The 23,682-nt window shown below is 39.2% G+C and overlaps 2 protein-coding genes across 2 annotated transcripts; both read right to left on the bottom strand.

The window, feature by feature from the left end:
- Positions 1-8,528: 8,528 nt before the first annotated feature.
- SERTM2 (serine rich and transmembrane domain containing 2) lies at positions 8,529-8,801 on the bottom strand. Its single transcript, XM_062183511.1, has one exon. The coding sequence runs from the start codon at positions 8,799-8,801 to the stop codon at positions 8,529-8,531; it is 273 nt and encodes a 90-aa protein (XP_062039495.1).
- A 9,929-nt stretch (positions 8,802-18,730) lies between these two features.
- LOC133753149 (myoneurin-like) lies at positions 18,731-20,815 on the bottom strand. The gene is given in 2 exon segments (XM_062183556.1): positions 18,731-19,310; positions 19,312-20,815. Coding segments are annotated over 2 exon segments (1,734 nt in total). The 5' UTR covers positions 20,739-20,815; the 3' UTR covers positions 18,731-19,003.
- Positions 20,816-23,682: the final 2,867 nt, after the last annotated feature.

The raw sequence follows: 23,682 nt of genomic DNA, 5'->3' as shown, positions 1-23,682 counted from the left end.
TTTGCTTGAATAGGTGACCTCTACAAAGCTCATCAGCTGGGCTTGCTTGCTTTCTGGCTTCCCAATGGATTCCATTTATACAGCAGAATGGAAATTAGAGGAGGAAGTGTTTAGGGTATTTTTTCCTCCAGTTCCCTGCTTTTTTTTTTAAGACTCATTTATGTATGTATGTATTTATTTATTTATTTTATAAGAAAACATTTCTGAAGCCTTTATTTACAAAAGCTTTAAAAACAAATAATACCCTCTGTTTTGCAAATCATGTTTTGTTTAAAAAGGACCACCCAGTTACAGTATTATATTGTCAGGAATAAAGAATGTACAGGGGAAACAAACCAATGTGGCTAACATTTGGAGATTTGCTAATATTACTGATTGAAGTGCAGATAACACATTATAACTTGGAGTCCATCATTTCAAGGTAGAGTTAATGATTACCAAAAAGTCTTCCTGCACATGCTCTGGTCTGGTCACATATTCTGCATAGCTAATATTTCACAGTCTCTTTTGTCAAAATATATAAAATAGATTGCAAAGATATACACAAAAAATAAACAAGCATTACACTCCTCAGGTAGTTTTATTAGCTATACATATATGTATGTATATATATATATATATATATTTGTGTTTTATTTTGCACCAAATATCTCCATTATTTAACTTTGTAGTAACTATGAAAGCACAATTTTTGTCTTTTAATTTGATAAAAATATACCTAAAGACTTGTTATCTTTGGACTTTAAATGAAATTGATTTGTGTAATTAACAATCATGGACATTGTAAGTATGGTTACAAAATAAAAGGGTAAATAGTGACGGAATAATAAGCAGATCAGGGGACGTGTGCTATCATAAAACTGTACCCTCAACAACATGAATACCAGTTTCCTGGCAGATACTAAATGTCCAATCACAAGGGATTTTTTCCTGAAGGGTGTAAAGCTGGTTTGCAAATTCTTCAGTCACAGAGCAGCCTACACAAGCCAATTAGAAACTGACAGACAGCAGATGTGCTTGGAAGATTAAACACTACATATAGAAACAACAGTTACTAAGCTCCTCAGTACTTCCTTGTCTCTTTTTCTTGTTAGTCTTGCTTAATCAACAATTTGCACCATGAAAGTGCTGTAATATGGGTTCAAAAACAAGAAAATACTGTATAAAGTTGGCAGATGGTCATTTTTCCACCTAAGAGCAAGAAAAACCTTATTTGAAAGGCAGAGTTAGAGAGAGAGGGAGAGGCAAAGAGAGACTTTCTTTTTTTAAGATTTTATTCATTTGAAAGACAGAGTTACAGAGAGAGGTAGAGACAGAGAGAGAGAGAGAGAGAAAGAGAAGTCTTCCATCTGCTGGTTCACTCCCCAAATGGCTGCAATGGCAGGAGCTGGGCTGATCCGAAGCCATGGGCCTCTTCCAGATTTCCCACGTGGGTGCAGGGGCCCAAAGACCTGAGCCATCTTCTGTGCCTTCCCAGGTACATTAAAAGAGAGCTGGATCAGAAGTGGAGCAGCCAGGACTGGAACTGGCACCTACATGGAATGCTAGTATTGCAGGTGGTGACTCCACCAGCTATGCTGCGATGGCACCAGACCCTCCCTATTGGATTTATTCTCAAATAAGGCCACATTGTTGGCTTCTTTCTCAAGGCCCAGATTCCAATCATAGCTCCTCCTCCCCTTCACCCTGCAAGCTAGGGTTGGTACTACTTCCCGCTGCTGCTAGGCCCTGGACATTTTGTTGTCTCTTTTTTTTTTAACTTTTATTTAATGAATATAAATTTCCAGTGTACAGCTTATGGATTACAATGGCTTCCCCCTCCCATAACTTCCCTCCCACCCGCAACCCTCCCCTCTCCCGCTCCCTCTCCCCTTCCATATACAACAAGATTAATTTTCAATTTTCTTTGTATACAGAAGATCAATTTAGTATAAAGATTTCAACAGTTTGCACCCACATAGAAACACAAAGTGAAACATACTGTTTGAGTATAAGTTATAGCATTAAATCAAAATGTACAGCACATTAAGGACAGAGATCCCACATGAGGAGCAAGTGCACAGTGGCTCCTGTTTGTTGTCTCTTAATCCTGCGCACCCCTTCGTAAATAGCCCCTCCACTAAAATATCTTTTTTCACCTTTTCAAGGTTGTCACCTGTTTTCTGCTAGGACCGTGGTCAATACAACCTCTTATTTGTAATTTACAACTCACTGTTGTTCATGGCAATCACTCTGGACCCACTTCCTGACCTATACCTCATTGTTACATTGGCTTCTGGCTTCTATTTGCTCTATTTCTCTTATGTATGATCCTGATCCTAACCTGTGTACATACTGTTTGTATTTGGTGTCCTCTCCTGGAGTCTTACCTGTCTCCCAAGGATTTTGGCTCTGATTCACTCTTCTACTTCTGCTTCCAAGTCTGTCTTAGTTTGAGAACTCTTAAACCTAATATTCTTTTCTAACCTTCTTGACAAGTGACTAACCCTCCAAAATTAGAAGAGAAGCATATTTGGGCATATTCTATGTTACATTATTGTCGTTCTTTCTTCACTCTACTCTACAATCCCTTTCTGGGCAATCTCACCTACTAAAAACTCCCAAATTTGTGTCTCCAGCACAAATCAGTCTTCTGAGTCCTAGACCCACATATTGAAGTACTTACATAACATCTGCATTTGGATGTCTCAAAGGAACTTTGAGCTAAGCATGTCCCAAATGGAATTCATGTCCCCCTTGACCTGATTTCTCCCCCCTTGTTTTCTCTCAGTGAATAGAACCATCAGTTCCTAATTCCAAACAGAAATCTACAAGTCATTCTAAACTTTACCTTTCTTACTTTCACTGCTTCTCCTACTCATCACCAAGTAATGCTTATTTTATCTCCTAAATCTTTCTCAGAGCTCTCCATTTTTCTTTATCCCTACCCACTAACACTTAATGGTTGGTAAATCTAAGGCATGATCATCTTTCTTCTGGACCATTGCATAGCCTTTCAACTGATTTCCGTGTACTCTTGCCCTTCTTGAATCCATCCTCTATACTGTTGCCAGGGTTCTCTTCCCCATGCTTATTGTAAAGCTAAAAACCTATAGCATTGCCTAGAGAACCCTGATTTTCCAGGCACTGTCAACCTTCCCAGACTTCTGGAGCTGCCTTCTCTTTACTCACTGCTCATCAAGTGTGCCAAGTGTGTTTGATCTCAGATCCTTCACACATACTGTTCTTGCTATGGAACCTTTACCTTACTCTTTCCCTTTATTCATCCATTGGATTTTAGCTTAGATATCATTTCCTCAATAAAGTCTTCCCTTCCATTGTAGGCCAGGTCAGGCAGCATCTCTTCTACTTTATATGTACACAAGAACCCTGTCCTCATGTATAATGCAGCATTCTTGCAATTATCTGAGTGTTGTTGTCCATCTCAGTAGGCTATAACCTTCACTAGGGCAAAGACTGTGAGCTGAGTCAATGTTTATTGAATGAATGGATTTCATTTTTATCATTTTTGCCAGATGGTAAATTCTTGATTGTAAAATTTAGATCATTACAGAGTCTAATCCAGTATGTTGTGTAATCCGTTTCTCTCATTGTCCTCCATGTCTATGTATGATTTAATCAACAAATACTTGACATGAAAATGAATTGTAGGGGCCAGTGCTGTGGCTCAGCGGGTTAACACCCTGGCCTGAAGCATCGGCATCCCATATGGGTGCCGGTTCGAGACCCAGCTGCTCCACTTCAGATCCAGCTCTCTGCGATGGCCTGGGAAAGCAGTAGAAGGTGGCCCAAGTCCTTGGGCCCGTGCACCTGCATGAAAGACCCAGAAGAAGCTCCTGGCTCCTGGCTTCGGATCGGCACAGCTCCGGACATTGCAGCCAATTGGGGAGTGAACCATGGGATGGAAGACCTCTTCCTCCCCCCCTCCCGCCTCTCCTCTGTGTAACTGACTTTCAAATAAATAAAAAAAATATTTAAAAGAAGAAAAAAAAAAGAAAATGAATTGTAATACCTGGGATTGCTTAAGTTATTCTTCAAAATCTTCTCCCCTAATATTTGTTATATGTGTTTTCTTTTCCTAATCTACATATGTTCCAAATTTGCTCCATTTTTTGTGCAAATACAATTCGTTCTCTGCGGCTAGAGGAAGCCTCTCTAGTGGTTAACTTTTTCCCTCATGGTGTTCTAGCATTTATTATAGAGCACAATTGGAGTTGCTGTGCACTTTTAAGGCACTATACAATTTTAAATACAAACATTATTTTTACCTAATAGGAGGTCTTCTCATTTCTGGGGAGGAAAGGGCAGAAAAAACAATCTTACATATGAAGAAGAAACCTTCACTGTGAACATTAAATAAAATATCAGAAGATTGGTGTTTGTATTGTGGCTGATAGTCCATTCATACTTCTGCCCTTTACCTTCATTCGTATAAGTTAAAGCTGCAGGTAAACTTCCTATAATCTGGGTAATGTGTCTCACTGCAGCTATGCAATTATTTTAAGAGATGGCAGAACTGTACTTATTTGTTTTGAATTATTAGACATAGGGTGTCAATCACCTATAGAGCTCAATCGTTGTTTGCAGAACTTGGAGTATTATAGAATGGATAGATTTGCAATATCTACTCAGCTTTCAGAAAGCAAGCATGATGGAATGAGCATTAAATGAGCAAATAGAAACTTAACAGTGTGATCTTGACTCTGCCTCTTTGTAACCATGAATGCCTCCTGAATCTTGCTGTGCCCGTGTCCTCTGTTGTAAAACAGACTTCCTCGTACCTCCATTCATTAACAGCATTGCTGTGAGAATCACTTAAAGACAGTACAAAATAGAAAATCCACTGAAAACAAAATCCACCTGGTTGGGGAGTGGGGAATGGTGAAAGCTACTGGCACTTGAGAAGCCATCTCACTCTCCCCTCGGTTACCCTCAATGGCAGCTGACAGTTATGCATTTTTCATTTCTTGCTACTAAATAAAAAACAAACAAATGCACCAATCAGTTTGCAATTGGGGAGAGAATAAAAACTGGGAGATTAGGGAATAAGTAAAAATAATGAGACCTCAAAATGATAAGTACCACAAATTTGCAGTTGTTACAATTTATATTGTGATGAAGAGACTAATGTATTGCTTTTTACATGGTTCAGACAATAGATATTTGTTACCAGCAAACAAACAGCATTTACTGTTCAGGAATAAAAAATAGCATGCTAAATATTAATGCACATATGTTTCTGTCTTTATACAATATGAATCTATTTCAAATATTAATGATTTAAAAAGAAAGAAATTTAGTTTTTTTCTTCCACACAATTCTTCATTTTGTTAAAAAAGTTCTTTTTTTGTACAAATGCAGGTGAATAAAATGTATTACTAAATATAACCATTTAAATACATTAAATGGACCCCTTGTACCTACTTAGTAAGTACAATGGGATCTGCAGCAATCAAACCCAGTTATGAGTCCTCAGCTTCAGATTTGGCATGGATGGAAAGGTTAGGCTGGATTAATCCATCTTTACTTCATTACCTTAATATTTGCTGCTTAATACATAATACATAGCCTTTCACAATATACCTTGCTTTATACAACCCATGATTCTGAAATGTATGAGAAATACATTTTTATAAACCAAATTATTTTTAACCATGTTAGTAGAGTTTACTATTTAAAGAAGTCATGTACTGAATCTTGGTACTAGATTGAATGATAGGAAATTGCTGATATGTGAGAGATTTTGACCTTCAAAAATGGAAATTTTATATGGTTAAATGTATTAAAAAGTGAAGAACCATTCTTTTCATCTTAAAACAGAGTATATCTACATGTAAATAACATTTCTCTTTGCATACTGGGCAATTTTGGGGAAGGGTTGGGGTAGGAAAATGCCAAGTCAGCATTTTAGATAGAAGGATATATTCAAATTGTGCCCACTGGTTACTCTAGCTGCCTCTTAGAACAGTAATATATGTTAAGTAATACATTGAGGGATATAATATAATTTAATATAAATGGAAAAATCTTTTCTTTACAGTAAGTTTGCTATGGTGACAACACTCAGTGTATTTTCCTAAAGATTAAATACCATGTGAGTCACCCTCATGACACATCTGCTTAAATGCATCTCCATTTATGTTACCATTGGGAATTGTGAGGGGTTATGCGCTATTTTAGTGTAATCTATACTGTGTGCTTTGGTTAATGTTCAGTGAAGATCTGAATCCCATGGGGTAGCTGTGATGAAAGAGGCTTGTTGTTTTCCAGGTGAGTAAACTGATCAGAAATTAGGAATCTTCATCTAAGCCAGTGCTTCAAAAGCAGTTTTAATATCTTGAAATTTAGGTTGGGGAGGTCAGGAGGGCAGGGAATGGATTTGCAGTCAGTCTTCATGCGATTCAGCAACACGACATTGGATATCCTGCTATTCACTGCTGTTGAAATGATAATCAGTTCCTTCACTTATCCAGCCATGACTTCTCAACTGTAAAGTGCATTCAATACTGTGGGTGCAAAAGGGAGAGCCAGAAATGAGGGCAGATATGGGTCTTTAAGAAGTTCTGGGGTATAAGTGCTAATCTCTGATGAAATCCACATATGGATTTTAAGAACCTCAGACCCTGTAAAATCTGAGTGTTACATTAAGACACAACTTAAACCACCATGATGGAATAATAGTAGAGTCACACTATGTTGTGGAAATATAAAGCCAGAAGAGAACTGTATGCCCTCTCATGGCCTCTGTTTACCTGCTAATTTGCTCTCAATGGTGCAGAATGCAGCTGCCATCTCTGACACTGCATAGTTGTTACCAGGTATGGCAGAGTCAGCCTGGCTACTAAGTTTAGCTTTGCAAGTGGGGATTTCACACTTTGCAGCCCCTTGGAGAGGGGAGCATTGGCAAATGACTGTGTACAAAAGTGGAAAGCACTTGGGAATTTCAACACCAAGCTAGATTTAGACCAGAGTAAAGGGCCAGTCTAAATTGGTTATAGATTGTAGAGAGCTGCATGTCTGGTGGAGGTGGCATTAACCTAACATATATTCCATTTGTTTCTCACCACTACGAGAGTTTCCTAGGGAGCATCCTGTGAAATTTGATGCCCACTTTTGAGGGGCAGGGAGGCCCTATTATTTTTTAACAGGCAGAATTTAACACAAGTGTATTAGTTCATCAGTGGCAAGAATATGACCAGCTTTCTAATTTTAATTTGTAGATGACACTCATCCTCTTTGGTTTCCCTTTGGAAAGTTCATTTTGAAAAGTTTAAGTTTCTCTCCACCACTGGCACACTAGGGCTACTTTTGAAAATGAAAATTTGCAAAACATATTTGTCTGATGATAATAAATGAAACACTTGATTTTTAGCAGGGATCAAGAAGGAAAAAGCATTTTCTGGGGAAGACAAATGTGACATTTGAGGACACTGATGTCCATAAGGATTTTTTTGAAGATATAGTTTAGTTCTCTCCTCTCTTGTCTCTCTCTATTTTTTTTCTTATGCTCTGATCAAAAAGAGTCTATTGGTGACCAAATAGCTCTCTGATCATTTTTCAGCAAGAAAAACCTAGGACCCAGAAAGCTTGAATAATTTGTCCAAAGTCACAATCATTTGATGACAGAATCCAAGATCGTTTCATTTCTGCTTGAAAGTACAGTCGTATCTTTGTCAAAGCCACTTTTAAACAAAGCTCATATTTGTGTGGAGCTCAGTCCTGGAGCATGGGGGGAGGGTGGAGCAAAGCTGCACATTTTGACTTCATTTTCCCTTGATTTGGCGGCAGCTCATCATTGCAGATTTTAGTTATACATCTGCCATTATCTGAGTTCTTTAGAGTACAGTAATAGTAATAACACAGATATAATAGACACATTTTTTTCCTGTCTTGATTAGTTTGCTTACCATAAACTTCCTTCTGCAAACTTCCTCTTTAAATTGAACCAGTTTTTTTAAACCTCTTCTTCCATTGGGAACAAACTCATTGGCCTAAGAGGATCAAAGCATTGCTGTTTTGGGAAGGAGTTAGTGCTTTCTTTTGTTAACCTTTGACATGATTTAGCTTCATGTCAGCATAGGTGATTCCTTAGGGTAGATGTGCTAATCAGAAACTTTTCCTTCTCTTGGCATCATCAACCGTTCAAAGACAAATCCTCCTTGTTTGAGAGCTTCCAAGGATCTCGTAATTTTTTTTTACAACAGCTGTATATGCATTTCTGTGGTCTAAGGTTTGCTCAAGGCCCAGGCTTTCCTTGGTTACTATGTAAACCTGTCCTCCCAACCAGCTGCCATTTACTATATTTCTTTCAAAGAATGAGTCTTAAACCTCTTAGCTATCTGATGAGCAGAGTCAAGATGAAGAATAACACAAGGGAAATATGAACACCATATTGTTAAAGGAATAATTTTTTGATTCCTGAGATGGGATGCTTCATGCAAAAAAAAAGTGGTGTGTGGGGGGGAGCTTTCTGAACAGCAAAACCCAAGGGTTCACTGAGATCCACTAGAGCTCACCTCATCCTGGCTCTAAGGAGTCGGGATTCTACTCTGCATCTCCACATCTGTGAACTGAGGAACACTTTCTGTGCTTTCAGAGGTGATGGGCGAGATGACATGTTTGAGTCGAAGGAGCATCGTGAAGAGCAGGATGAGAAGAATGGCCAGAAGGCTCAGGAATAAGCCCACATACATGTACAGGTTGGAATACTTGTCTGAAGTGGTATCAACCTCTGTTGCCAGAGTGGGAAAATGGGCTCGCCCGGTGAGATTTCCATGGTACTTAAAATGTACCTCTGTCATCACTCAGACTGGAGTTGGAACTTCTTTCTATTGGATTTTTATTGTCCTTGGGGCATTCCACAGTCACTTAAACTGTCTCTGAATATACTGGAGGTGTTCTAACAACCTGATGCAAATAGATCACTCTCAGAGCTAAGTCTGTAGTGCAACAGCAAGAAAATAGTGATGTTCTAAATTGGCAGTTGCCTCTCCCTCTCTGTCTTCCTGCACAGCACGCTGCCAAAGAGGGTTTCTCCAAACGTCTTAATCAATTTTTAAAAATGTAAATAAATCTTTATTTCCCCCACCCTTACTCTTATGCTGATGAAAGTAAATGTAGTGAAACTGCTTTATAATACTGGTTTGGGAACAAGAATCTCTGAGAGTATTGTTCCAGACCTTTTTTTCTTTCCTGATAGAGGGAGAAAAGGCTCTGTTTCACCTCTAGCTCATTTACATGTGTGGACTAATTATGTGGGTATAATTGGGCTCTGCTGTGAGGAGACTTTCTAAAGGCCTGTGTGTATTTCAGGCTCAGCATGCCTGAGATTTCACCCCTCTTGTCTGTCTTTTTGATTCTTCCCTAAAGATGGAGATTGTAGGGTTCCTGCCCAGTGGCACACCTTGAAAATTGTCAGTCTAGAGGGGATGATTTCTCTACAGCTTTCTTGACTTCCCTCCCTGTAGGCCAGAGGGAGAGTGTTGTCAGACCTGGCAATTCTCAGATGGAGGAGGTCTCGGAGGTGCTGCCAGAAGCAGGCCTAAGCTGAGAAGGTTGGTCTTTTCAGATTCTTCAACAGATTTATTTTCCTAAAAATCAGAAACAGAAATCAAAGATTCAGATATCTAAGAAAACAAATGGCAATTTATTTCAAGAGTATAAAATGAACCAATAAACTGCAAAATAGTTCGCTATGGGCAAAGTAGTTGTAAAATTATATCCTGCATTTTATACTTTTGAATATTTTCCTATGTGAAAAAATACTATTAAAAGGTTAAAGAGAAATCCAAAGCACTAAACAGCAGCTAATAATTATACTAGAGAAGAACAGTGTTTTCCAGATGAACCCATCATGAGACTTACCTAGCATACTGATTGATATACAGATCCTGGGCCCCAGCTTAAGCTGTCTGAATTCTAATTTCTACACTAGGGGCTTGGACACCACTCTAGACAGTCAGAATTTAATGGTCTTGGATGCAACTAAGCATTACTAGTTTTTAAAAAGCATTCCTAGATACTTCTAATGGGCAGCCAGGACTAAGTACAACCAGGAAAGAAGACTTAAATTTAAGGATCTGTTTTCCAGTCTTCAGATCCTAGTATCTGCTGTTACTTCAACAAGTCATGGAATGCTCAGGAATGCATGCTGTCTCCAGTTTTGTTTTTGTCCTCTATTCTCATTTAGCTATGTTGGATGAGAACACATATATTGTCCCATTATTTGTAGACCAGAAGGAATGGAGAGGTCATTTCTCTTCTGAACAAATAATAGAACCCTTCATGATTGGTAAAGACAGAACCTTATTTTTATTGGCATACACATTCTAATGTGTAAATAACATCAACTATTTACTGTTGAAGCCTTCTACAATGATGTAGCTTGTCATTCCAAACAGGAATTTTGAATATGGGTGACTACAACAAAATAAACAAGTATTACCTGTTACATTTATGTGGGTAGATTATTGATAACATAGCCTAGCTCTGTCTTTTGGTAACATACTCAAGGAGAGTTAACAGAACTAGCTTCCATTTTTCCCCTAGGCTGGGTACATCTCAGCTTAGAGTTTATATTCCATACCGCATGGTACTGTACTTCCTGTAATCTGCATGTTTCTCAGCCTACCTACTTGCTGTCCTACATGCAGCAGAGCTACCTGGTTCACAAGAAACAAGAGCAAAGAGATAGGGTCTCTTTCTGCTATCTCAGGGACAGTGGTCTAGGATACCTTTTTGTTTTACTTAAAAGTACATCAATGTTGACTTTTGGTCATCTTGGATTGATGTCTAGGTATATGCATCTAAACACAAGCTTTTAATGTGATTCTTTGTACATCAGGCTTTGAGAATTAACCATTGTCTTTCCTGTTTAGATAGGCCCAGCTAAAAAGACATAGCTAATGTGTCTTATTTGTGTGGAAGCCCTAGTGAATAAGTGTTTAAGAGCATTATGGATTGAATTCTGTGATCCAAAAAGATATGTCAAAGTCCTCACGCCCAGCACCTGTGAATGTGACCTTTTTTGGAAATAAGGTCTTTGCAGATGTAAAGTTAAAATGAGGTCATTAGGTTGGCCACAATCCAATAACCTGTGTTCTTTATAAGAACAGAGGACAAGAGACAGGCAGAAAGAAGATGGTGGCAGAGATTAGAGGGATACATCTACAAACCAGGGAACACCAATGCTTGCCAGCAAACACCAGGGGCTAGAAGAGGCAGAGAAGGATTCTGTCTGGCAGATTTCAGCAGATGCATAGCCCTGCTGTTGCCTGATTCCAGACTTTTAGTCTCTAGACCTGGGAAAATAAATTTCTGTTGTTTCAAACCACTCAGTTTGTGCAACTTTGTTATGGCAGCCCTAGGAAACAAATATACACAGAGCAATCACACTGAGGCCCCAGGGTTTTGGAACCCTTTGGGGCAATGTTCCTCAGCTTGAGCCAAGGGAAGTTCCTTCATCAAAATCACCACCAGAGAGTGCTTATTTAAAATGTAGATTCCTGGGCCCTTTGCCCTGTTTCCTAGATTAGGATAGGACATTGCAATCTCTGCAACATGCAAGCCACTTAAAGTTTTAAAGTACTCTCTTGAGGAAATGTTTTTCAGTCCTTGTTGTACTTCCACATTATGTATTAAGCTTTAAAACTCTCTCTCTCTCTCTCTCTCTCTCTCTCTCTCTCTTCATTCTGTGCCTCCATGTTTTTGTTTGAACAGCTCTTTCTATCTTCATACATATATTTTTAAAAAGTTTATTTATTTGAAAGGTAGGGTGACAGGGCGAAGAGAGAGAGAGAGAGAGAGAGAGAGAGAGAGAGAGAGACGGGATCTTCCATCTTTCCATCTGCTGGTTCACTACCGAGATGACTGCAACAGCCAGGCCTGAGTCAAACTGAAGCCTGGACCCAGAAACTTCATCTTGGTCTGCCACATAGGTGGTAATGGCCCACACTTGGGTTATCTTCTGCTGCCTTCGCAGGTGTACTAGCAACAAGCTAGAAGTGGAGCAGCCAGAAGTTGGACTGGCAATCTGTTATGGAATGCCATCATTGGAGTTGCAAGTGGTGACTTAACACAGTGGCTTAACCTGTTAAGCCACAGTGCCAGCCCTGTTCACACATCTTTGCATGGGGAAATGCTACCCCCCATTCTTCGAGGTCCAATTCATCAACTGGCCCTTGATTGCCTAGTCCAATCCTAATTCCCACGATGCTTTGTATCTCTTCTAGAGGAATTACATTTTCCTAATATTGTAGATAGTTATTTGATGTGCTTTTCCCTGAATTCTAATTTATAAACTTGAAATTATTTTCAACATTCCATCCCTTATTCAGCAGTGCTTGAAGTAGCTGGTCAATAATTATTGAGTAAATGCATGGCTATGACCATAGAAAAACATTGAGTACTAACAATTCAAAGAGAAGAACAATCTTGTCTCTGATCTAATTGCTAATACAGCTTGGAGAAGAGCCTGCATCTCCATTTTATTTTTACTCCTCTCCCCATACCCCAATCTCTTATTTTGTAAAAGAGAGTAAATTACAGATTATAATCTAGAATTAAGAATAATTGCATTGTTAAAAATTTTGCTCTCAAATTACTGTTAAATTATTTAATTTTAAAGGAAAATTACATGGTCTGGATTAAATTTTAGATTTAAATTTTAGATAGTTCAATTGTGCCTACAGATTTTTTTGTTTGTTTAATAGAAAACTTTTATTTCATAAATATAAATTTCAAAAGTACAATTTTTGGATTATAGCGGTTCTTCCCCCCATAACCACGCTCCCACCCACAAACCATCCTGTCTCCTACTCCCTCTCTCATTCCATTCTTCATTAAGATTCATTCTTAATCATCTTTATATACAGAAGATCAACTCTATACTAAGTAAAGATTTCAACAGTTTGTACCTACACAGACACACACAGTATAACGCACTGTTTGAAGACTAGTTTTACCGTAAATTCTCATAGTACAACACATTAAGGACAGAGGTCCTACATGGGGAGCAAGTGCACAGTGACTCCTGTTGTTGATTTAACAATTGACACTCTCTGAATATTGCTAAGGTCTGAATATTTGTTAGAATTCTATGAAGCTTAGAGAATTTTTTTAGCTTGGAGAAATTTAGATAACCATGATTTCAGCTACAGTTGTCAATTTCTTTAAATGTTTCCTTTGAGTCTTTGGAAAACTAATGGGTCATTTCTTATGCCTTCAATGCACTGCAGGACACAAAACAGCTTGGTCAACTCAGACATGTCTATCAATTTAATTTCTTCAGTCCTTTAAGAACGTTGAAATGAATAAATGAAAAGTTAGGTGTTGTGGAATACTTGTTACTCTGGTCCCATATCTGTGACAACTTGTCATAAAAGCTTTCCAAACATGATTGCCATGACTCTCTATGCTAACTAATTAATGAGGTGCTCAGATAATGTTATTTCTCCATTAAAAGCTTTGCACCATTTAGAAAGAGAAATCACCATGAAATTTCAATAGGAACCAAAATTCTATTGATTCTCAGGTATCTGATTTTTACAGGAGGATCTTTATAAAGTTATGTTAGTATGTTCCAGTCTTTTTTGGAGAATTAATAAAAATCAGTTTCTAGTATTTGTAGAAGTAATTGAAAGCTGTTGATTGATGAGGAGTATGAAGAATGGGAAGAATGGTCAGGAATTAAGAAAGGTATGGAGACAGAGAATGAGGGAAGGGAGGGAGGAGAGAAAGAAAACAATGCAAGGAGTAAGGAAGACCAAGGATGTGAGAAGGAGATAAGAGGTGGGAGGAAATGAGAGAAAGAGAAGGAAGGGAAGTGGGAAAATATCAGGAAGGAAGGGAGAAAGAAAGGAAAAAGGAAGAGAAGTTTAGGGGAAGGGAAAAGGGAAAGAGATGAACTTAATAGGCCAAGGTCCAACATTAATCTGAACATCTGGTTTATTTCATTTCTAACATAAATCAAAATGCCCACAAGTGATATGAATGTACCTTTGGTTTTCAGATGGCATGCTTGGTCATTAACTTGGTAAATAAAGCTATTTGTAGTTTTAAAAATTATTCTTCTTTTGTTTTTTATATCAACATGGAAATTCCACACCCTCTCTAATGTTTGCTATTCACATAATATACAAAGCCTCACAGCAGCAAAATAACGTACGCTCTCAGATCATTAATTTTGCTCCTTAAAATGAGAAGGGATTGTGGAGCTTTCTTCATCTATGAGCCTCAGAAGGGATTCCCCTAGTAAAACTTATTTCCAATAAAAGCAACAAAGTTCTCCACAGGCCTCCACAATCAGATGCACATTCATTCAGCAAACCTTTTATTGAGTGACAACCACGCTCCAGATATTTTGGTCAGTGATAGGGATATAGAAATAAATGCACCCTAATCGGTGTTTTGGTCCTTGAGATGCTCCTAATAATAACTTCTGCTTTTCTCCAGTATGATAAAATTCTGCACATAAAAATAGTTCATTGATAATTTTACATTTACATCTTTCTGCACATCACCTGCCTACATAATTCCAGAGCTGAAATTCCACCAAAAACTAAGAAAAATGATCAGTGGAAGAATTCAGAAAAGAAAGTCACAACTATCAATTACAATAGCTTTCAAGAGTTAACATGTTCTATTTGTATTTATCTGCTTAGCCCAAGGAGAGAAAACTAAAGGAGGTAAGAGCCTGTAGAGTATCCAGCTCCACACTAGCCTATGAAAAGACAATCCCAGCAGCGAGTGCTTCTTCAGTGGCTGGAGCCATTAAGTAATAAGCTCGCTTAAGTGGGAGTTGCTGTCTCTTCTGCGGCAGATGGTGCCTATTTATCACACCTGCCATTGAATAAAACAATGCCGCTCACTTTACCATGAATAATATCATAATATTTCCAAATCTCACTTACCTTTTCAGGCTTACAGCATGAATGGGGTTGGCCAGTTAAGAATTCCTTCTGAAGCTTGCACAAGCAGGCAACTTGTTCAGGGGCATCTCTGGAATATCTGGAAAAACAGAATAAAATCTTGGTTTGCCAAAGAAGCAGGGCTAGGTAAGTTCATGCAAATTATGCCCTTTTCCCCCTCCTACACAGTCCGTCCTTTCCAGAAAAACAGAATAGGACCTCTATTAGTTACTTAAAATGCCAGTTGCCACTTACAGCTTCAGAGTGCAGTCTCAGATGCCTGCTTCTTCCATGCCCCAAAGAGCAGTGAAAAGTCTCTGGATGTGTGTGCACCGTCTGGAACACTTGAATGAAAGCAGCCTGATTAAGGTTAAGTCCCCAGTTCCTCTTCGGCAGGCAACAGTTTAGAGTATGTGGGAAAGGTAATGATTCAGCTCTGCTCTGCCTTAGCGGTGTGGAGTCCGTGAGAGGGAGGAGAAAAGAGAGGCTCCTCAGCAAAGTTTGTGTAAGCCTTCCAGTTTAACCCCTTCAAGCCTTCTTCGTGAATCTGTGGGCTCAGCAAGGGCTCCCTCTCTGTAAGAGTGGCTTCATATGTCATTTAAGAGGATCAGATCTCTTGCTGAATTCAAGAAGTTTTTCATCCTGGGTCTGACAATAATATAGGCTTAGACTTGAAACCAATCATGCCAGGATGTGGTAGTATTTAAATAATTCTGTGTTTACAAACAGAATGTGTGTGTGTGCGTGCGTGTGCATGCATTATCCAGGTTTGGGAAACTTTTTAGGTTCCAGTTTAATACATAGAGTTTGCATATTTTGTGGAAATTTACCAACAGCCTGAGTTTCTACTTGGGGTTCTAAGACTTAGGCAGAATGTCTTTGCAGAAGGCATTTCTATCTAGAGTATATGAGGAGTCTTCAAAAAGTTCATGGATCATGGAAGATACATATTATGAAAAAATATGCATGGATTTAGATTTCAAAATTATTTTACACCACAACAAACTCATTTTGAATTCCATGTTTCCATGAACTGTTTGAAGTACCCTTGTAGAGTCTGTTAGAAATGGTTTGCCTGCTTGTAGGTTAAATGGAAGAGGAAAGATATTGATGTGTTCTGAGTGCCTACCCTATGTCAATCATTTAACAAAAAAATCTTCATTTGTTCCTCACAACAAGCCTGTGACTTGGGTATTGTGACTTTCATTTTACAGAAGACAACCCGGAGTCAGCGAGTCAGCGTGCATGGTGCAATTGAGCAAGCCTAGAGCCAGCATTGGAAAACAATGCAGCATGATCTGCAGATCTTTGTCCTTTTCTCTACAGCACAGGTCCTTAACCTTTGTGGGTCTTGGATTCCTTTGAGAATCTAATGAAATCTATAAGCCTCCCCCTTCTTCAGAGATAGGCATACATGGGGCTTGCACTGTGGCACATCACGTTAAGCCACCATTTTGGATGCTGGCATCCCGTGTCAGAGAGCCAATCCAAGCCCTGGTGGCTTTGCTCTCAGTGCATCTCCCTGCTAATGCACCTAGAAAGGCAGTGGAAGATAATCCAAGTCTTTGGGCCCCTGCTATCCACATGAGAGACTAGGATGGAGTTCCTAGCTCCTAGTTTTAGCCTGTCCCAGCCCTGGCTGTTGTGCACATCTGGGGAGTGAACGAGCAGATGGAAGATTCTCTCTTCCTCTTTTTCTCTCCTCCCTCTCTGCCTCTCTGCCTTCCAAATAAATAAATAAAATGTTTTTTTTTTAAAGAGGTAGGCAAACAAATTCTGTGCTTCATAGCCCCCAGATTAAGAACAGCTGAATGTCCCCATGTCACTTTCCCAAAATTATTTCAGCACCGGTACATTGTTTACCCAACACATGATCATCAACAATTTTCACCAGTATCAATAATGGTATTAATAACTGTCATGTTAATGTTTAAGAAATTGATGTAGTAATACTCCTTTTATTCCCAAATTCCCTTTAACAACTCTGATAGTGTCTGTCTCTTCAGTTCCTTCATGTCAGTAGTTACAATGCTTTCAGGATTTATTTGAAATCCTTAATGACATGTCAACATGTCCTACTACTTTATTTCTCAAACAGCTGCAGTACGCTGGGGTTTTTAAAACTGGAGTGGTATGCTTGAGGTTCAGGAAAGTGCAGATTTTAACATAAAGTACAGTGCCTTTCCCTAGAGGGTCAATTTTCCTTGAACATGCAGACAGGGAGAGGATAGGTAATTGGAGTGACAATTTTAAACAGTTTATATGAAAATAAGCAAACATTGAAGAATAGAATGTACATTCTGTGTGCATTTTTACAATCAAACGTGAGACTTCAAACAATGTTTGTATTTGTGGTGGGGCCTTTTTGGGCCACCCAGACTTCCCTGGAGAAACATGTTCACTCTCCTCTGACCTTTGGAATATTTTGTAGAAAAATTCAAAGATCATGGTACAATAGAGAGACCAGGGAATTTTAGGTCATATAGATCTGGGTATCAGCCAGACCAGTATTTTATGTATATTTTCTGGATCACCTTAAGAAAGTTAATTTCTCTGAGACACATTTCTCTTGTCTGCAAAAGGGGAAAAATATGGAAGAGGGACAATATGAGAAAAATATTTCTAAAACATGTATTATAAATGCTCAATGTTAATGTTAATGCTGTTATCTCTAAATTTTATATATCAAAATATGATGAGAGGGCCTGGTGTTAAGATGAAATGGGTTGAGCCACCACCTATGAAGCTGGCATTGCAAATGATCCCTGGTTCGAATCCCAAGTTTAAGTTCTGGCTACCTATTTCAGATCCAGTTCCCTGCTAGAGTGCCTGTGCAACCAGCAGAAGATGGACCAAGTACTTGGGGCCATGACACCCACATGGGAGATCTGGATGAAGTTCTGGGCTCCTGGCTTCAGCCTGGCACAGACCCAGCAGTTGTAGCCTTTTGGGGGAGTGAATCAGTAGGTGAAAGATATTCATTCTCTCTCTCTCTCTCTCTCTCTCTCTCTCTCTCATCTATCTCTCTATCTCTATCTGTATCTCTATATCTTTTTCTCCTCTCTGAATATCTCTCTCTGTAACTCTGCCTTTCAGATAAATACATAATTCATATAAATAAAAAGCGAGAGTACTTGAATATAACTAGAGGTTTCACCATAGTTTCTCTAAATAGAAATAAAAGCCTTATGTAACAACATATTAAAATTCAGGTTTCCAAAAAGACATAACAGTTGCCCTACAATAGATGGGAAATTCCAAAGTCAGGTCACCATGTATGGACTTTACAAAGAATATGTTCCAGAACAGGATCCAGGAAAATAAAGAGGAGTTAGATTGTGGAGGGGAGTGGGAAGAGATGTTTGTGAAAACTTTCCTCTACAAAGTGCCCTTGCCAGGTTAAGACTGCACTCCACCCTCCATAGGAGTGATGTGGTTTGGGGACACTACCTTCTTCACTTCAAGCCTAGTGACAGTGCATTTCACCAGACTACTGAGAAAGCTTGACTATTATTCCCTGCTGTAGGGAATAATAATAATGTTTCATTAGAAAAATTACCTCTAAAGGAATATATTAATAGAGAAATAGTGCAATTCTTATTTAGTACCTAAATTTCATAGGCAGAAATACGAACTTTTTTAGTTTATATATTGGTCAATGGAGTTCACAAACAGCAACACTCTTGGGCTTCTACTCTTATGGATTTTGCCTACATTTTTTGGGTAAGGAAATAAAAAAAAACCACAAGTCAAACTAAATCATGTAAACCAACAAATTCTCCTTCAGTAAATGAAGGGTAATTCTAAAACATAAAAAAAGGAATTAAGGCAATTAAAATTAAAACTTATCTACCCAAAATAGTACTACCCTAGTATAATTCATTCTGTAAAAAGCTGAATGTATAAGACATAAAAGCCAAAAATCAAAAATAAGCATTGTAGTTATGATGCAGAATCAGGTTTGCTTTTACTCCAGTGAATGAAAAATAATGGTCACAACATGAATGAATGGAAATCTAATATGAATATATGCACCTTACCAGAGATGCTTGATTTACTGCCAAAGACATCTTAGCAATTCCATTTTCCTCACAAAGTCAGTATAACTGCTGTAAAAAAATCAATTGTGGTTCTGAATACCCATTCACAGTTGACCTCAACAATGTATCTGCTGTAGGGGACTGGTTATCTGTGACAGGTAGAAGCATGTGGTGATCTTCAGTGCCAAGTGGAAGAGACAGGGGTAAAGTCATATCAGAAGGTTTTACGTCCAGAGTTTCTGACAAAGGACTTTTTGGTATGGAATCTTGTTCACTCAAAGTATGATCCTCTACATTGGAATCTAGAGTTTTATCTGCACCAGAATGGACTTTTGTTTTGTGCTTCTTTAAATTTTTGATATCCACATAATTCGCAGATAAACAGTCTTTCTCCTGTGTGTTTTCGAGAATGAGTGATAAGAGAACTGGAGACAGCAAATGCCTTCCCACAGGTGTCACACACGTAAGGCTTTTCACCAGTATGCCTACGGATGTGATAAGTCAGTGTGCTGGCTTGAGCAAATCTCTGTCCACACCTATCACAGACATATGGCTTCTCTCCACTATGCTTCCTTGCATGAATCTTGAGATTGCTAGAAGTCGCAAATTGTAAATTGCATACATCACATTTATAGGGTTTTTCCTCACCATGATGCATGCGACTATGGAAGACTAGCTGGCATTTCTGAGGAAATCCTTTATCACACAGTTCACATTTGTATGGCTTCTCACCTGTATGCGTTCTTACAAGTGTTTTCAGCTGGTTACACTGGGTAAATGCCTTTCCACACATGTGGCACACGTAAGGTTTGACTCCTTTATGTATTCTCATGTGCCTTCTCAGGCTGCTGGCTTCTGAAAACACCTTCCCACATGTATCACACATTGGCTTGGCCTTGGAGTACCTCTCATCCAGCTCCTCCCTAGAGTTCTCCAGCTCATAAGGACTCTTGACACTGGCTATATTAGACAGAGAATGTTCTCTCAGGGCACAGTTTGGCTGTGACTTTCCACGTTTCCATTTCACTGTAACAGTCTGCACAGTATCTTGTGCTGGAAAGGTATTTTCCACAACTGATGTCAATTCAAGTTCTGAATTATCATTTCTTTGTGCAACTTGTTCTACTACAGGTATAGACAATTTATTTGCATCTAGGAATAATTCAACAGATGCATTCTCTAAAATGTCACTGGGATATTGCACGGTTTTATTCGGCCCTGTTTTCTGAGAGTTGAAAGTCTTCTTCTTCTTTTTAGTTTGAGATGACTTCTTTGCTAATACCCCTTGTTTAGGATTTGCCTGAACTAAATCTGTAGAGACTTCTGATTTCTCTCGATTGTTATAATCTCGTAGAGTAAGAAGACAAGTCTGTTGGTTCAATTCAGTGTTCCCAGTAATACTAGATATCTCTGTAGAAGAGGGATTAGCAATAAAAGCAAAATCTTCCATCTTTATTTTACATTTAGTGACCACCTCTTCCACTTTGAGATAGTCAGCAGTCTGATGAATCTCTTTAACATTCCAACTGTCAATATTTAAAGTTCCTGTGTATATAAACTCCAGGAGTTTCTGAAATCCATCAGCCTTCACCTGACTCTGGTCAAGAAAGACATTGTTTTCAGATGTGCTTCTGTAGATTGCACCAAAATACTCCCTAAAAGACGCTAGCACATTCCTATGAGCCTTAAACTGGAATTCCCCAATCGCTATGGTGCAGTCACAAAGGAAACCTGCCTCCCGCTGTTTGTTCAGTCTCTCTAAAAGGTGCTCACAGTGGTGCGAATACTGCATTTTGGTATCAGAATGGACTTTTACTCTTGATCGCTAGCAACCCAAGTGGGAACACAGTTTCCTCACTCTCTCTCCGCCATCTTGGGAGGACCCCATTACATATTATGTACATCAAAAAATTCATGGAAAAATGAAATTAAAAGCCAAGTTTATTTTGGTGAAAAAATGTAACTGCATTCATAGTTTTTTCATAATACTCATCTTCATGAACTTTTTGAAGACCTCTCAAGTGTATGGACTTAAAAAGTTTTTCCACCCAAACAGATTGAGTTCCTGGCTCCTAGCTTCAGCCTGGCCCAGCTCTGTCTTTTGTAGTCCTTTTGTAGCCCTGTCTTTTGGGGAGTTAACTAGTGGATGCAAGATTTATTTCTTTCTCCCTCCCCCTTTGTTGCTCTGTCTTTCAAATAAATAAATAACACAAAACAAAAATAGGAAAAAGATATATTCCAGGAGTTTGGTATGCATTTAAAATAAATAAATAAGCAAACTTATCTTTTGAAAAAGATTTATTAATTTATTTGAAAGGCAGAGTTACAGAGAGGCAGAGGCAGAGAGAGAGAGAGCGAGGTCTTCCATCCGCTGGTTTACTCCCCAGATGGCTGCAACGCCAGAGCTGTGCAGATCCGAAGCCAGGAGCCAGGAGCTTCCTTGGGGTATTCATGTAGGTCCAGGGGCCCAAGTACTTGGGCCATCTTCTACTGCTTTCCCAGGCCTTCGCGAGAGCTGGATCGGAAGTAGAGCAGCTGGGACTCGAACTGGCACCCATATGGGATGCCAGAACTGCAGGCGGTGGATTTACCTGCTACACCACAGCGCTGGACCCACAACTTATCTTAAAACTCCATTTTTCACACACTTTTTGAAGTTCACTCATATTCTTTTTTTTAAATCAAACTTAAAAAAGAACTGATTTAATAGTGATCATTACATATCAAATAAAATCAAATGTTCACACTGGGTGCTATAAATATATGCAATAAGAATATAAAATGTAAAAAGAAGAAAAACATATTTATCTTGAGGACTATACAAAATAAAGTCATGGGTGAGATTTGGCCTGTGGGCCCTAATGTGTTAGTTCCTAAGCTAATGGAAGAAACACGTTTTTACTCTGATTGAAAATATACTTACGGTACTTGGAGAGTGTAGAAGAACATTATTCAACTCTGAGAAATCAAGGCTTCCAGGAAGAGGTATTGCTGCTTTGAGATCTGAAGGATGAGTAGAAGTTAAAGGAGATGAGTGGTATTCAAGTCAGATGGATCTGCCTGTACAGAGGCACCAAACCTTGAGAGAGCTTGGCACACTTGAGAAATGACAAAAGGAGAAACTGAACCTTAGAGTGGTTAAGTTATTTGCTGTAGTCATACCACTAATAAGCAATGGAGCCTAGACTCTGAAGGCAAGTGTGTGTGTGACTCTAAACCTGTCCCCTTAGTCACCATATCATATTCCTGCTTAGTATGAAAGCTATGTCTAAGATCTACTTCAAGTATTTGCAAATCAGCAGCTCTATTTGGCTCATTTTTGATTCCATGGGGATGAAAATATTGAAGCTCTAAAAGGGCTTGTGGACCTTAAAAATAAGATAGTGAGGCCCGCGTTGCGGCTCAATAGGCTAATCCTCTGCCTAGTGGCGCCGGCACACGGGGTTCTAGTCCTGGTCAGGGCGCCGGATTCTGTCCCGGTTGCCCCTCTTCCAGGCCAGCTCTCTGCTGTGGCCAGGGAGTGCAGTGGAGGATGGCCCAAGTGCTTGGGCCCTGCACCCCATGGGAGACCAGGAGAAGCACCTGGCTCCTGCCATCGCATCAGCGCGGTGCGCCGGCTGCAGCGCGCCAACCGTGGCGGCCATTGGAGGGTGAACCAACGGCAAAGGAAGACCTTTCTCTCTGTCTCTCTCTCTCACTGTCCACTCTGCCTGTAAAAAAAAAATAAGATAGTGAATTAATAATGCCGGTTGTCTTAATTAGAAGTCTCAATCTGCCTTTCAAAAACCCTCTCACCCCAATAAAATCTTGCACACATTGCTCAAATCCAAGGAATTTGCTTGTTTCATTCTTACAAGAGGATTTTTTTCTGGTAGTTAAACCCTAGTACTGCTGTAATGTAATTTCTTACCTTCTTATTATAGATTTCAACATTTAGAAGGAAGGGCAACCTATGGCGTGGACTATATATGATGATTAGTCCAAGTGCTGTTCTCATTTTCATCACTCACATTGATGCCCTTAGGCAAATGGGTTTACTCAGCACAGATTAAATCTGTCAATATTTTTTATTGATTACTTGGATTTTTGTTGAAATAGCAGAGTTTGGCAAGCTAGATGATCCATGCAGCAACAATTCTTTAACAACATTCACCTTAAAGTCTGCTACATACTCTAAGAGTCAGAAAGAATAGAAGTTGAAATAAGTAGGAAGAGGGAATGGAATGGCTCATCCTTGCTGTTGCTGACCTTCCAGTGCTTAGTGGTTCTTAACCAGGACTGTGCTTTCCACTCAGAGGGCTCTTTTCAAAACACAAAGTCGCTTTTTAAAAGATTTGTTTATTTATTTGAAAGAGTTACAGAGAGAGAGAGGAAGACATATGTACACACACACACACACACACACAGAGAGAGAGAGAGAGAGAGAGAGAGAGAGAAAGAGAGATAGAGAATCTTCCATCCGCTGGTTCACTTCCCAAATCCCCAAATGGCCACAATGGTCAGGGCTAAGCCAAGCCTAAGGCAGAAGCCAAGAGCTACATCCAGGTCTCCCACATGGGTGACAGGGGCCCAAGTACTTGAGCCATCCTCCACAGCTTTGCCAGGTGCATTAGCAGGGAGCTGGATAAAAAGCGGAGCAGCTGGGAGTCGAACTTGCACCCATATGGGATGCCAGCATTGCAGGTGGTGGCTTTACCCACTATGCCACAATGCAGGCCCCAAAACACATAGTCTTG

This window comes from Lepus europaeus, chromosome X, assembly GCF_033115175.1.
Source record: "Lepus europaeus isolate LE1 chromosome X, mLepTim1.pri, whole genome shotgun sequence".
Classification (NCBI taxonomy): domain Eukaryota; kingdom Metazoa; phylum Chordata; class Mammalia; order Lagomorpha; family Leporidae; genus Lepus; species Lepus europaeus.
This window is presented reverse-complemented; position numbering and strand designations above follow the sequence as displayed.

What these genes read in the sequence shown, in the direction of transcription:
- SERTM2 (XM_062183511.1), bottom strand. Translation starts at nt 8,801, where the DNA reads ATGACAGAGGTACATTTTAAGTACCATGGAAATCTCACCGGGCGAGCC.